The sequence below is a fragment of the Esox lucius genome, chromosome 8 (assembly GCF_011004845.1).
Source record: "Esox lucius isolate fEsoLuc1 chromosome 8, fEsoLuc1.pri, whole genome shotgun sequence".
Taxonomy (NCBI): domain Eukaryota; kingdom Metazoa; phylum Chordata; class Actinopteri; order Esociformes; family Esocidae; genus Esox; species Esox lucius.
The window spans coordinates 21869718-21883250 of NC_047576.1; the positions used below are offsets into that span (position 1 = coordinate 21869718).

Consider the following 13533-nt stretch of genomic DNA (forward strand, 5'->3'; position numbering starts at 1 on the left):
TCCCGTTCCACCACATCCCAAAGATGCTCTATTGGGTTGAGATCTGGTGACTGTGGGGGCCATTTCAGTACAGTGAACTCATTGTCATGTTCAAGAAACCAATTTGAAATGATTTGAGCTTTGTGACATGGTGCATTATCCTGCTGGAAGTAGCCATCAGAGGATGGGTACGTGGTGGTCATAAAGGGATGGACATGGTCAGAAACAATGCTCAGGTAGGCTGTGGCATATAAACAATGCCCAATTGGCACTAAGGGGCCTAAAGTGTGCCAAGAAAACATCCCCCACACCATTACACCACCACCAGCAGCCTGCACAGTGGTAACAAGGCATGATGGATCCATGTTCTCACTCTGTTTACGCCAAATTCTGACTCTTCCATCTGAATGTCTCAACAGAAATCGAGACTCATCAGACCAGGCAACATTCTTCCAGTCTTCAACTGTCCAATTTTGGTGAGCTCGTGCAAATTGTAGCCTCTGTTTCCTGTTTGTAGTGGAGATGAGTGCTACCCGGTGGGGTCTTCTGCTGTTGTAGCCCATCCGCCTCAAGGTTGTGCGTGTTGTGGCTTCACAAATGCTTTGCTGCATACCTCGGTTGTAGCGAGTGGTTATTTCAGTCAAAGTTGCTCTTCTATCAGCTTGAATCAGTCTATCAGCTTTCTCCTCTGACCTCTAGCATCAACAAGGCATTTTCACCCACAGGACTGCCGCATACTGGATGTCTTTCCCTTTTCACACCATTCTTTGTAAACCCTAGAAATGGTTGTGTGTGAAAATCCCAGTAACTGAGCAGATTGTAAAATACTCAGACCGGCCCGTCTGGCACCAACAACCATGCCACGCTCAAAATTGCTTAAATCACCTTTCTTTCCCATTCTGACATTCAGTTTGGAGTTCAGGAGATTGCCTTGACCAGGACCACACCACTAAATGCATTGAAGCAACTGCCATGTGATTGGTTGATTAGATAATTGCATTAATGGGAAATTGAACAGGTGTTCCTAATAATCCTTTAGGTGAGTGTAGATCTCTCTGGATTCACTGAATCTTTTGATGATATTATGTACCGTAGATGATGAGATCCCCAAAATCTTAGCAATTTTACATTGAGAAACGCCATATCCCCATCTTTACTTCTGAAAGGCTCATACTCTCTGGGATGCTCTTTGTATACCAAATCATGCTACTGACCTGTTGCCAATTGAACCTAATTAGTTGTGAGATGATCCTCCAGTTTTATTTTTTAGCATTACACAACTTTTCCAGTTTTTTGTTGCCCCTGTCCCATCTTTTCAGCAAGGTGTTGTTGGCATCACATTTAAAGTGGACATATATTTATGAAGAAACAATAAAATTTCTCAGTTTCAACATTTGAAATGTTGACTTTTTACTATTTTCTATTAAATATAGGATTTAAATGATTTGCACATCATTGCATTCTGTTGTTCTTCACATTTTACACAGCGTCCCAGCATTTTTGGAAATGGGGTTGTAATCCAGAAAGTCTGATGCTACTGGATTACCTGACCAATGCTCTTGACTTTCCTGGTGAAAGCCCATCTAGACAATAGGTGGACTAATTCTACTGTATTCAGGCCTTAGTTGAAATATGTACGGCCTGTTAGCCTTTTTGGCTTGTAACATAGTCCTCTCTTATTCTCTCAAACACACCCCAACATCACCCCCAAAACACACACACCTATGCAGCCATACCTTCTGGTCGTTGACCAGGTTATTGAGGTGTGTGTGGTCAGTCTTGGTGCTAGCTTCCACTCCGTCTAGGTCAGTGACCCCGCGGTTAAACTCCTCCACCGTACTGTCCGGTAACGGTAAGGTAGCCTCCTCCGCGTCAATGTCTGTCTCCACAGCAACTGCAGGCTTCTCCGCTCCCTTTAACTCCAGTGCTGAGAAAACAAACCCATCGTCAACAAAAATATCTTGTCACCGTGCCATGTTAAATAGTTGGCATAGAAGGAGGCCCAACGTAATTATTCAGAGAAACTCTATTTTGTGAGAACCAAAAGACAAATCAATGAAGGAGGACGGGGGAGGGGGAAAGACTCAGGTATTTTGTTGAAGGTTTCTACAAAACAAAATGAATGAGGAAGCGAGGAGCTTCATTAGGTGATCTCCTGTGGTTTCTCCAGTGCTCCCAGCTGACAATTAACTCCTCAGATAAGCACCTCAGCTGGGTTCAGAGGCTCCTGCCTGTGTGCGCGCGTGTGTGTAGGAGCGTGGTGTGTGTTTTGAAGCATGGTGTGAGTCTGTGTGTGTGTGTGTGTGTGTGTGTGTCAGAGCATGGTGTGTGTGTGTGTGTGTGAGTGAGAGAGCATGGTGTGTGTCTGTGGGTGTGTGTTGAAGCATCGCATGTGTGTTTGTATAGAAGCATGGCGAGTGCGTGTATGCGTGTGTGTAGAAGCATGGCGTGTGAATGTATGCATGTGTGCATGAGCATGGCTTGTGTGTGTATGAACATTGGCTTGTGTGTGTGTAAGAGCATGGTGTATGTATGTGTGCGTATGTAGGAGCGTGGTGTGTGTGCGTGTGTAGGAGCATGGTGTGTGTATGTAGGAGCATGGTATGTGTATGTAGGAGCATGGTGTATGTGTGTGTGTGTGTGTGTGTTTTAGGTCTAACTATACTCATGGGGACCAAATGTCCCCATGAGTATAGTAAAACCAGAAAGAATTTGACTCATGGGGACCTTTTGCTGGTCCCCGTGAGACAAAAGTCAATTTCCAGCTCAGGGTTTAGGGTCAAACTTACAATTCATTTGAGAGTTAGAATTAGGGTTTCTTTAAGGTCTGGGGATTGTTGGTTAAGTTTAGGGTTAAGGTTAGGCATTACATGTAGGTAAAGTTTAGGCATAAATGTTACTTTATTGAGGTTAAGGTTAGGGTAAGGGTTATGGTTAAGTTAAGGGTTAAGATTAGGGCTACGAAGCATGCAATTTCTATTTTCTGGTCCCCATAAAGATAGCCATACAAACTTGTGTTTGTGTGTGTGTGTAGGAGCATGGCGTGTGTGCCTGTGTAGGAGCGTGTTGTGTTTATGTATGCATGTGTGTGTGTGTAGGAGCATGGTGTGTGTAAGTGCATGGCGTGTGTATGTGTGTGTGTAGCATAATGCTGTGTGTGCGTATGAGGATGGTGTGTGTATGTGTGTGTGTGTGTGTAGGAGCATGCTGTGTGGGTGCTGTGGGCTCATCTGCATAAGAAAGGACCCTGTATTCATTGGAATCATCCCACCCCAGTTCTACTCTGTTCCACCTTCCTCGCCCATGGCATATTGCATTCAATCAGGAGTGTGTGAGTGTGTGTATACCTGAAAGTGTGGACTCCTCATTGCAGTTTTTGTCACTGTCTGCATCCTCCTGTCCATCTGCGTTCTGGTGTGTGTGCTGCAAGCTGAGTTTGTGACACACTTCGAATGCCTGGCCCACTGTCCGTACGATACGCATGGCCTGAGACTGGAGAAGACAGGAAGGATGAGAGAACAGAGTCGCTTAAATCATTCTTGATGAGCTACTGTGGAAGATTTCCCTGAATCTATTAGCCACATTTTCTGTCCTCCAACTATAGAAAGACAGAAAGACGGTAAAAAGAAAAAGAAAATCAACAACATTCATTGTAATACTAATATTTTCCACATGAGGAGTGAGGTTAAATAACGAAAATTTCTCAGGCAATACACTGCACAGAAAACTGTCAAGCACCAGCACAATGACTGGAATATGATAGATTATTAGTGAGAGAGAGGACATTTATAAAAAATAAAAAAACATTGCCTTGCCTCCGTGCATACACACATACATGCACACACACTTATAGTGATATACCTGTGGTGACTATTTGGGGATTGAATATACCATTTTCCTCAAACCCAATGCTAAGCCTAACCCTGACACTCATTTCAACCTTAACATCAAACCTAACCAACACATAAGCCAAAATGTCCCTTTCGACAGGATCATTAAAAAGTATAGCAATATAAATACAGACAAATCCACCATGCATCTTCAACAGCAGAAACAACATCAGCCTGGTTAGAATTGAATCCTTAATCCAGGTGAAAGACCAGCAGGTTGTCCCACTGACACCACCATGTAAAAATGAACCAATGTCTGTGAAATTGCCAAACTATTGTTCTGAGTCAAGGTGTTTCCCTTTCAATTGTGGCTGCCAATGAAAAGCCATTATGGCTCAACAGTTGTCCAAACTGTCATTACCACAGACAAGGCTGGGGTGCAACTATTAGTGTTCTGCACAATGACAAGAGGAAGGACTGAGGAGAAAGCTTTAGAAAATATAAAATTTGTTTTACAGCTAAACTTCTTTGACTGTACTTTGAGGATAAATAATCAAAGTAAATAACTTGGAACTTCAAGCCACCCAAGCATTTTTATTTCAAATGTAATTCATTTATGTAAACTTATTTGATTAGTATTAAAGTATATTAAACTGTAAATTTTTTATATATTAATTTAATTACAATTAAATGTATTTATGTTTATGTGTTTAAATCAAAAAGATTATTTGTGTTAGCCTATTTCACAGACACACAAACTCACATTAAAATTTTAATCAAATACACACAGGCATGAAGCACCACACACTATTCTCCCCTTGGACACACAATGTGTGTTTATGTGAGGAGAAAAACACCACAAACACAGACACACTGTAACCTTCCCCTGGTCTAGGTCTCTAGTCTCTAATAGGTTCTCCCACCTGCAGGTCCACCCCCCTTGTTAAACTGTCAATGATGGAGACGGCCTTGTTAATTATCTTGCAAAGACACAGACATTAATTACACTGCTTGAAACTCTCCACAGGAGGACAGCTACAGAGGGAGGGTGGGAGCGGGCACTTCCATGGATCTACCATGCTGTTTGAAACGTCTGCTTTAGTTCATCTGTGAATTCCTTTTAGAAAACAAATAACTCCAGCTTCAAAGTTTTAAACCAAACATACACTCCCTATTCAGTGTCCGTCTCTCACGCAGGTTTGCACGAGTCATTCCAGCGTAGGATTGGTGAGGTGGAGTGTTGTGTAGGTGTTCGGGGAGGTTTTGTTAGGGGCAGGATGCTTTCTAATACAAGCAGGACTTGTTTAGGTAGAACACGTGGGCCAGTATGCATGCCATAACTTAATTTGAACCAGTTTTGCATAGCATAGGAAAGAAAAAACCTGCCAGGGGATGCAGATTGTTTTGTGGATTACAATGTAGGGACATTTTTTGTAGGGGTTGACAAATTGCAGGACAAGTCGGTTCAGGTATCTAATGCGTGAATGACTAACTGTAGAAGTATTTTTAAAAGCTTTCGTTCATGACAAGTCTGTGTGTGCTACGGTGCTGGACGATACTGGCCACGACATGAGGATCAAATGACGATAGGGGCTCTGTAGCACCCCATCACCGACACACTCCACTGCACATTGCTTTGTGACAGGGGATTATCACACACTCACACATTTTCCCTTTCCTCGTCCTCGCTTTCTTGTATGCACGCATGAACACACACACACACACACACATAGGAAAAGTGCTTTCCATCTTAAGAGCTTCAGGGCCAGAGCAGCCCCAGCAAATGTCAGTGTATTTCACTCTCAGCTCTCCCTGGACAAAGGGTAGGACTGTGAGTTGGAGTATGTGTGCGTTTGTGCATGTGTGTGGCATGGTTAAATGGGGGAATTCTATGTGGTGTGTGTGTGTGTCTGTGTAAGAAAGTGTGTGTGTGTGTGTATGTGTGAAATGGAGAGAAAGAGTGAGTGTGAATGTGCGAATTCCTTTGCAACATTTAGCCCACATGACTGGATATGGCTCAGTCGTGTCAATGAGACTGTGAATAACTTTAACAAGAGAGGAAGAGAGAGCGAGGGGAGAAAAAGATGGAGGGAGAAAATAGATCCACGTTTCCCTCAGATCTTACAGACCCACAGAAATCGAACCCAACACTGATGAACTTGCATACCTGTTAGGCAAAACACCGCAATGTGAACAGCAGCTAGACTTGTGACACACTGTCATGAGGAAAGGGGAACACATGGAGCAAAACCAACATTGGGAACCTAACCAGTATTTAAATATGTATTTATTTTCCCCTGCCATTCCCCTGCCAAAATAAAAAGGCTATAGCAAATAACAAAAGTCATCATCATCATCTTCTTCCGCTTATCCGGGGCCGGGTCGCGGGGGCAGCAGTCTAAGCAGGGATCGCCCAGCCACCCTGCGGAGAAAGCACATTTCGGCCGCCTGTATCCGGGATCTTGTCCTTTCGGTCATGACCCAAAGCTCATGACCATAGGTGAGAGTAGGAACGTAGATTGACCGGTAAATCGAGAGCTTCGCCTTGCGGCTCAGCTCTTTCTTCACCACGACAGACCGATACATCAACCGCATTACTGCAGAAGCTGCACCGATCCGTCTGTCAAATAACAAAAGTGAAAAATAAAATAAAGACATCTGTAATTCTGGGTAAACATATTTTCAAGTTTTTACAACACATCCTTTTCATGGCTTGTATGTAATGTTTACCCAGAATTACAGATGTCTTTATTTTATTTTTCACTTTTGTTATTTGCTATAGCCTTTTTATTTTCCATACTCTTCAGGAGTTACAACTAGGGTTTCCGGTGCCTTTACAGGCCTAGAGAGATGTAAAGAGACTGTGTGTGTGGCATGCGGGTGCTTGCATGCACGCATGCACGGTTGCCTCACCTTCTTCTTGGACTTGAAGACATTACAGCGGAAAACGTTACTCTGTCCATCTCTGGCGATGTAGCTGAAGATCTTCAGGTCCTGCGAGTCATGGGACACATAAAATATCCTAGAGAACAGAACATAGATACTGAAGTTACCATAGAGAACAGAACATAAACACTAAAGTTACCATTGAAGAAAGGAGGGAGTGTGTTGAATTGTAACTTGAAAACTGTTTGTATAACTGATTCTGCTGTTGACATCAATGGATGACAACTGAGTGATGACAAATAAGTTGTTTTTAGAGCATAACTACCATGGTGTATTGTGTTGTTCTGAGACTAGAAAGCCGTTTATCTTTCTTATTCAACAAAGCTAGTCTAGTCAAAGAGTACTCTCTTCTGCTTTGAGGTTCCTATTGAAGTCCAGCTCATAAAACTGTCACGCGGACTAGAACTAAAGTGGAAAATTGTTCTAATTGCACTTTAAATGTTAGAAGCCAATGAGTTTTGATAGGAGACACACACACACACAAACGAACACTCCCCCCAGATATTTTAAAGGCCAGCTCCCGCGGTGAAAAATTAAACCCAAGATTCCAGAGCTGTTTGTGTGTGTGTCCTAACCTCTTGGTGGCCCCGGTGTTCTATTTGCCTGCCCACGCTACACTATACAGGCAATGCCCAGGGTTATGTAGGTAGACGGTGTGATTACAATAAACAGTGTGACAAAACAGGAACAGATTAAGCTGCCAGGAATGACTCGCACAAACACAGCTTCAGACAACACATCAAAGTGGGTCCTTTTTTTTCCCCAGACGCCGAAATATCATTTTCATCCAGGGTCCAGAAGATTAAAGATAAAAGTGTTCATTATCTGTCTTCCTCAGTTGGTCTTACACACACTGATGTCCCACCAGGATTTCCAGAGTTCATAATGCATTTGTTCACACTGAACCAATTCAAATTTGTTGTGGCTAGCTTTAGCCAGAAAAGCTCCAGTAGGTGGTTAAATTAGCTAGGGGTTACAATTAGGGTTTGGAGTCAAGATTAGGAATAGTGATTATGGTAACTGCTAGATAATTGAGTACTTAAATCGTCATTGGTCAGCTAAATGTAATCCGTACAAGTCTATCAACATGTGGTAGACTCATTTCATTGTGTGATCTGATTCCCTTTGTGTTGGTGCTAGCCACAAAATGTTTCTGAATCTTGCGAAACAAGCGATATTACAGTAAATCTATTACCAGAAATGGTTGAGTCTACAAACCCATAAGTAACCATTACAATCAGGAAAGTCTCTGGAACACATGGGTGTATTTAGTTTTGCCATAAAACGCGCACAAGCCATGCTATCAACCAAAAGCTAAGCAAAGCAGTCAGTGGAAAATCACCCTCACCAGGAGCACTTACAAATACATTTCTTGGGTTTCCTGGGTGATGGGTCAGACTAAGAGCGGTTCAAAAACCCCAACCTTCTTGGAGTCTCTGGGAGGGGTGCTGGAAAGTGCTCCGACTGGGGACTCCATCGTTCTACTGAGGGACTTCAACGCCCACGTGGGCAACGACAGTGACACCTGGAGGGTTGTGATTGGGAAGAACGACCCCCCTGATCTGAACCCGAGCGGTGTTCAGTTTTTGGACTTCTGTGCTAGTCACAGTTTGTCCATAACGAACACCATGTTCAAGCATAAGGGTGTCCATCAGTGCACGTCGCACCAGGACACCCTAGGCCGTAGGTCGATGATCGACTTTGTTGTCGTTTCATCTGACCTGCGGCCGTATGTCTTGGACACTCGGGTAAAGAAAGGGGCGGAGCTGTCAACTGATCACCACCTGGTGGTGAGTTGGATCCGATTGGTGGGGGAGGAAGCTGGACCGACTCGGCAGACCCAAGCGTACTGTAAGGGTCTGCTGGGAACGTTTGGCCGAGTCTCCTGTCAGAGAGATCTTTAACTCCCACCTCCGGCAGAGCTTCGACTGGATCCCGAGGGAGGCTGGAGATATTGAGTCCAAGTGGACCATGTTCTCCACTTCCATTGTCGAAGCGGCCGCTCGGAGCTGTGGCCGTAAGGTCTCCGGTGCCTGTCAAGGCGGCAATCCCCGAACCCGGTGATGGACACCGGAAGTAAGGGATGCCGTCAAGCTGAAGAAGGAGTCCTATCAGGCCTGGTTGGCTTGTGGGACTCCTGAGGCAGCTGATGGGTACCGGCAGGCCAAACGGACTGCAGCCCGGGTGGTTGTGGAGGCAAAAACTCAGGCCTGGGCGGAATTCGGTGAGCCCATGGAGAAGGACTATCGGCTGGCCTCAAAGAGATTCTGGCAAACCGTCCGGCGCCTCAGGAGAGGGAAACAGTGCCCTACCAACGCTGTTTACAGTGGAGGTGGGCAGCTGTTGAACTCAACTGGGGATGTCATCAGGCAGTGGAAGGAGTACTTCAAGGATCTCCTCAATCCCGCCGTCAGGCCTTCCATTGAGGAAGCAGAGGCTGAGGGTTCAGAGGTGGACTCGTCCATCACCCGGGCTGAAGTCACTGAGGTAGTCAAGAAACTCCTCGGTGGCAAGGCACCGGGGGTGGATGAGATCCGCCCTGAGTACCTCAAGTCTCTGGATGTTGTGGGACTGTCTTGGTTGACACGCCTCTGCAGCATCGCGTGGCGGTCGGGGACAGTGCCTCTGGGATGGCAGACCGGGGTGGTGGTCCCTCTTTTTAAGAAGGGGGACCGGAGGGTGTGTTCCAACTATAGGGGGATCACACTTCGCAGCCTCCCCAGAAAAGTCTATGCCAGGGTACTGGAGAGGAGAATACGGCCGATAGTAGAACCTCGGATTCAGGAGGAACAGTGTGGTTTTGTCTGGGGCGTGGAACACTGGACAAGCTCTATACCCTCTACAGGGTGGTGGAGGGTTCATGGGAGTTTGCCCAACCAGTCCACATGTGTTTTGTGGATTTGGAGAAGGCATTCGACTGTGTCCCTCGCGGCATCCTGTGGAGGGTGCTTCGGGAGTATGGGGTCCTGGGTCCTTCGCAAAGGGCTGTCAGGTCCCTGTACGACCGAAGCAGGAGCTTGGTTCGCATTGCTGGCAGTAAATCAGACTTGTTCCCAGTGCATGTTGTACTCCGGCAGGGCTGCCCTTTGTCGCCGGTTCTGTTCGTAATTTTTATGGACAGAATTTCTAGGCGCAGCCATGGGCCGGAGGGTGTCAGGTTTGGGGACCACACAATTTCGTCTCTGCTCTTTGCGGATGATGTTGTCGTGTTGGCCCCTTCAAACCAGGACCTTCAGCACGCACTGGGACGGTTTGCAGCCGAGTGTGAAGTGGTTGGGATGAAAATCAGTACCTCCAAATCCGAGGCCATGGTCCTCAGTCGGAAAAGGGTGGCTTGCCCACTTCAGGTTGGTGGAGAGTTCTTGCCTCAAGTGGAGGAGTTTAAGTATCTAGGGGTCTTGTTCACGAGTGAGGGAATGTTGGAACGGGAGATTGACAGACGGATCGGTGCAGCTTCTGCAGTAATGCGGTCGATGTATCAGTCTGTCCTGGTGAAGAAAGAGCTGAGCCGCAAGGCGAAGCACTCTCACCTATGGTCATGAGCTTTGGGTCATGCTTTCTCCGCAGGGTGGCTGGGCAATCCCTTAGAGATAGGGTGAAAAGCTCGTTCACCCGGGAGGAGCTCAGAGTAGAGCCGCTGCTCCTCCACATCGAGAGGGGTCAGCTGAGGTGGCTTGGGCATCTGTTTCGGATGCCTCCGGAGCGCCTTCCTGTCCTGTCCCACCCGGGGGGAGACCCCGGGAAGACCTAGGACACGCGGGAGGGACTATGTCTCCCGGCTGGCCTGGGAACGCCTCTGTGTCCCCAGGAAGGGCTAGAGGAAGTGTCTAGGGAGAGGGAAGTCTGGACATCTCTGCTTAGACTTCTGCCCCCGCGACCCGGCCCCGGATAAGCGGAAGAAGGTGGATGGATGGATATTTCCCAACTTTTTGATTCAAAATAGGAACGCAGTAATCATAGAAAAACTTTGAAGATTTAAGAAAGTCCCACAGCAGACTAACAAGTAGAGGACTAAGCTCATCCACAGAAGTGTCTGGGAATGATATTTGTAAAGTTCATGTACATGTGCATGCTACAGAACACATAGCATATTAGAACATCTGGAAGTGCGTCTGATAATTTGGACTTTCAGTTCTCCCCTCTGGGTGGTGAAATTATTTACCTCAAAATTGTTTTTGTTTGTAACTGCCCACACAGATCTCCAACTGTGCTGATGTTGTCAATATTTCTACTCTTCACCCCATGAATTTGTTGAGCTTCTTGAACTGCTCTGTATGGACCTCTGATTCTACTGGCTTTCCAGTCAGCCCAGCCTGGAGATTTTGTGCCTCTGGTTTCCAATCATGAGATACAATCCCAGTCTAGTCAAGTTCAGGTAACAATGTAGCTACTGTACCTAGTTGCAATATCAACAGTACTGCCACAAAAGCATAACTCTAACATTTGACATGGATTTAGTCTGGTTGGCTGACATGTGCAGCACAGAAAAACAGAGAGACATTAAGAATAGCTGCAATGACCCACCAACCAGTGAGTTGGACATTTTGTGTAAGGGCAACAGGCAACGGAGACACTAGTCTACAGTCAGCTAACCACATTTACCACACACCACTATGCAGCTAGCCTCAAATAAGATATATTTTCAACAGAAAATGATTGCAAATTAAAATTGTTGTAATATCTCACAGGAAATGCATGTGTGTAGGTAGTGATTATTTTGTCATGAGAGGAAAATAAATGAATTAACTATGTTTTTATATTTCAAAGTGTGACCATTAGAGAGGAAAAAAATTAAGTATATATGTTATAATATGATATGAAATAAATATTAAATTGAATATTTCTTTTTATTGAACTCTCCAGTTCAGAGACCATGGCAATCACTTGATATATTATATCAGTGTGATATTAGTCCCTGAGTATCTATCTCTGACCTGCAGCCTTGTCTTTTGCCCCACCTTAGAGTGAAATTACTATAAGGATGAATTATTAATGTAAAATTCCAAACACCAGACACTGTATTGAAATGAGAAGAAAAACACCATAGCTTGCAGTGTGTGTGTGTGTGTGTGTGTGTGTGTGTGTGTGTGTTAGAGATGGATGCACTGGGGCCTGACGGGTAAATTAAAACTTCAGGGTGTGTCAGCAAGGTTGGTTTCAACAAGAGAGATGGAGAGGAAAGACCATGGAACTGGGTACTCCCTTGCCTACCTAATGAAAGTGGTCAATCTCATACCCGCCCCTCGACACACATCTTAATTAGTTCAAAACCCTTTTCACTTCTGACACCCTCTTGCTCTACAGTCAATGCTTCTAGAGGATGACAGAAACATTTTTTAAAAGGTGCTGATTTCCTCTTGTGAATTACAAAAACAATGTGCATCTTTCAGAACAAAACCTCCCCTGCTCCACACAAACACACCCATTCACATTGCTACCCACACTCAAACACATCAGCATTAATAGTGACAGGCTGATATGGTGATATGAGGTTACAGTAATGAGGTGTATTAACTTGGCCTTTGCTTACTCTCATTAAAATCTTTGAGATATGCTGTAGATAAATTAGCTGCTTAGAGGTTCTGCAGGCCTTAGCACTCTGTAATCACACACACACACGGAGAAAGAGAAAAAGAGAGAGCAGTACAATAAGTTACAATGAGGACATTTCATCAATACTTTTCTGCCAAATAAAGTTATATGTGTGTGTTTGTGTGTGTGACTGTGTTTGCGTCCGGTCAGATGCGTCTGTATTTAAGCCATTAGAGGGGAGGTGACTGCCAACACCCAATACATCAGCATTATGATCTCCTAGCATTCATCACAGGATATGAGTACTACAACCCCAGACAGACCTGTGTGACCTCATCCCAGTCTCTCACAGGCAGGATATTACAGCCTGTTCATTTTATTCATTTACTTATTGATCTTTATTTAAAAAGGAGAAAAACTTGAGGTAACTTTTTTTTTGGTCAAGATGGAATCGGAAGCAGTCATAGCGTGGATATACAATAGAAGAACATTATTTAAAAACATGAATCTAGGAGAACTTTGAACTCTCCTCCAGCAAATTCCTCTCCTCCAGTTTTAGAGTCTTTAGCAGCTAATTCCAAGACCAAGGAGCATTATGGGAGAATTTAATTCCAGTCTCAGTCCTGACCATAGAAACAGGGAAAGACATGAGCAGCTAAGAATGAAGTTGGTATGTTTGTGATTAACATATTAGTGAGAAGCACAGATAATGTAAGCAGGTAATAGACCTAACACTGCTAACAAACTCTTCTGTTGTATCGGTTCTTTTCGTATACATACCATCTAAACATACAGCATATAAAATCAATGTGAACTGAAGTTTAACAAAGGGGTCTTCCCATCTGTGTTTTGGCTAAAAGCTGAGGGATAAGTTTAGAGAAATGTAAATACTCTCAATTTGATAAACAGAACTATGAAAGCAAGGCCTGAGAAAAATGATATATTAAACCATGTTTGTTTACATGTACACTGTTTGCAGAGTAAAACAATCTGGTATTTTAGGTTCTGATGGAGAATGACAGTTGGCCGACTGTCATGTAAAAAAAACAAAGAAACTTACGAATTTAGGGCCCTATGAAATCTTTTTTTTTCTTTTTCATCAGGACGTGTCTAATAATGTGAATGAATAAGACGTAGGCAGTTTAATACGATATAACAATCAATTTGTAATAATGCAAAACAACATTTAATTTTTTTTTACAAGGCTAATTATTTAAATTTAAAGTGGAAACACAATGTAAATACA

General features: G+C 44.3%; 1 protein-coding gene across 2 annotated transcripts in view; it reads right to left on the minus strand.

Annotated features, from left to right (window-relative positions):
- Positions 1–13533, minus strand: part of nos1apa (nitric oxide synthase 1 (neuronal) adaptor protein a) — a 109148-nt gene that overhangs the window by 35505 nt on the left and 60110 nt on the right. For both annotated transcript variants that reach the window (XM_010872288.3, XM_010872289.3), the window contains exons 5-7: positions 6723–6831; positions 3327–3471; positions 1716–1906 (exon numbers count right to left, since the gene is read on the minus strand). In XM_010872288.3, the coding sequence (XP_010870590.1) occupies positions 1716–1906; positions 3327–3471; positions 6723–6831 (445 nt within the window). The remainder of the gene's footprint in view (positions 1–1715; positions 1907–3326; positions 3472–6722; positions 6832–13533) is intronic.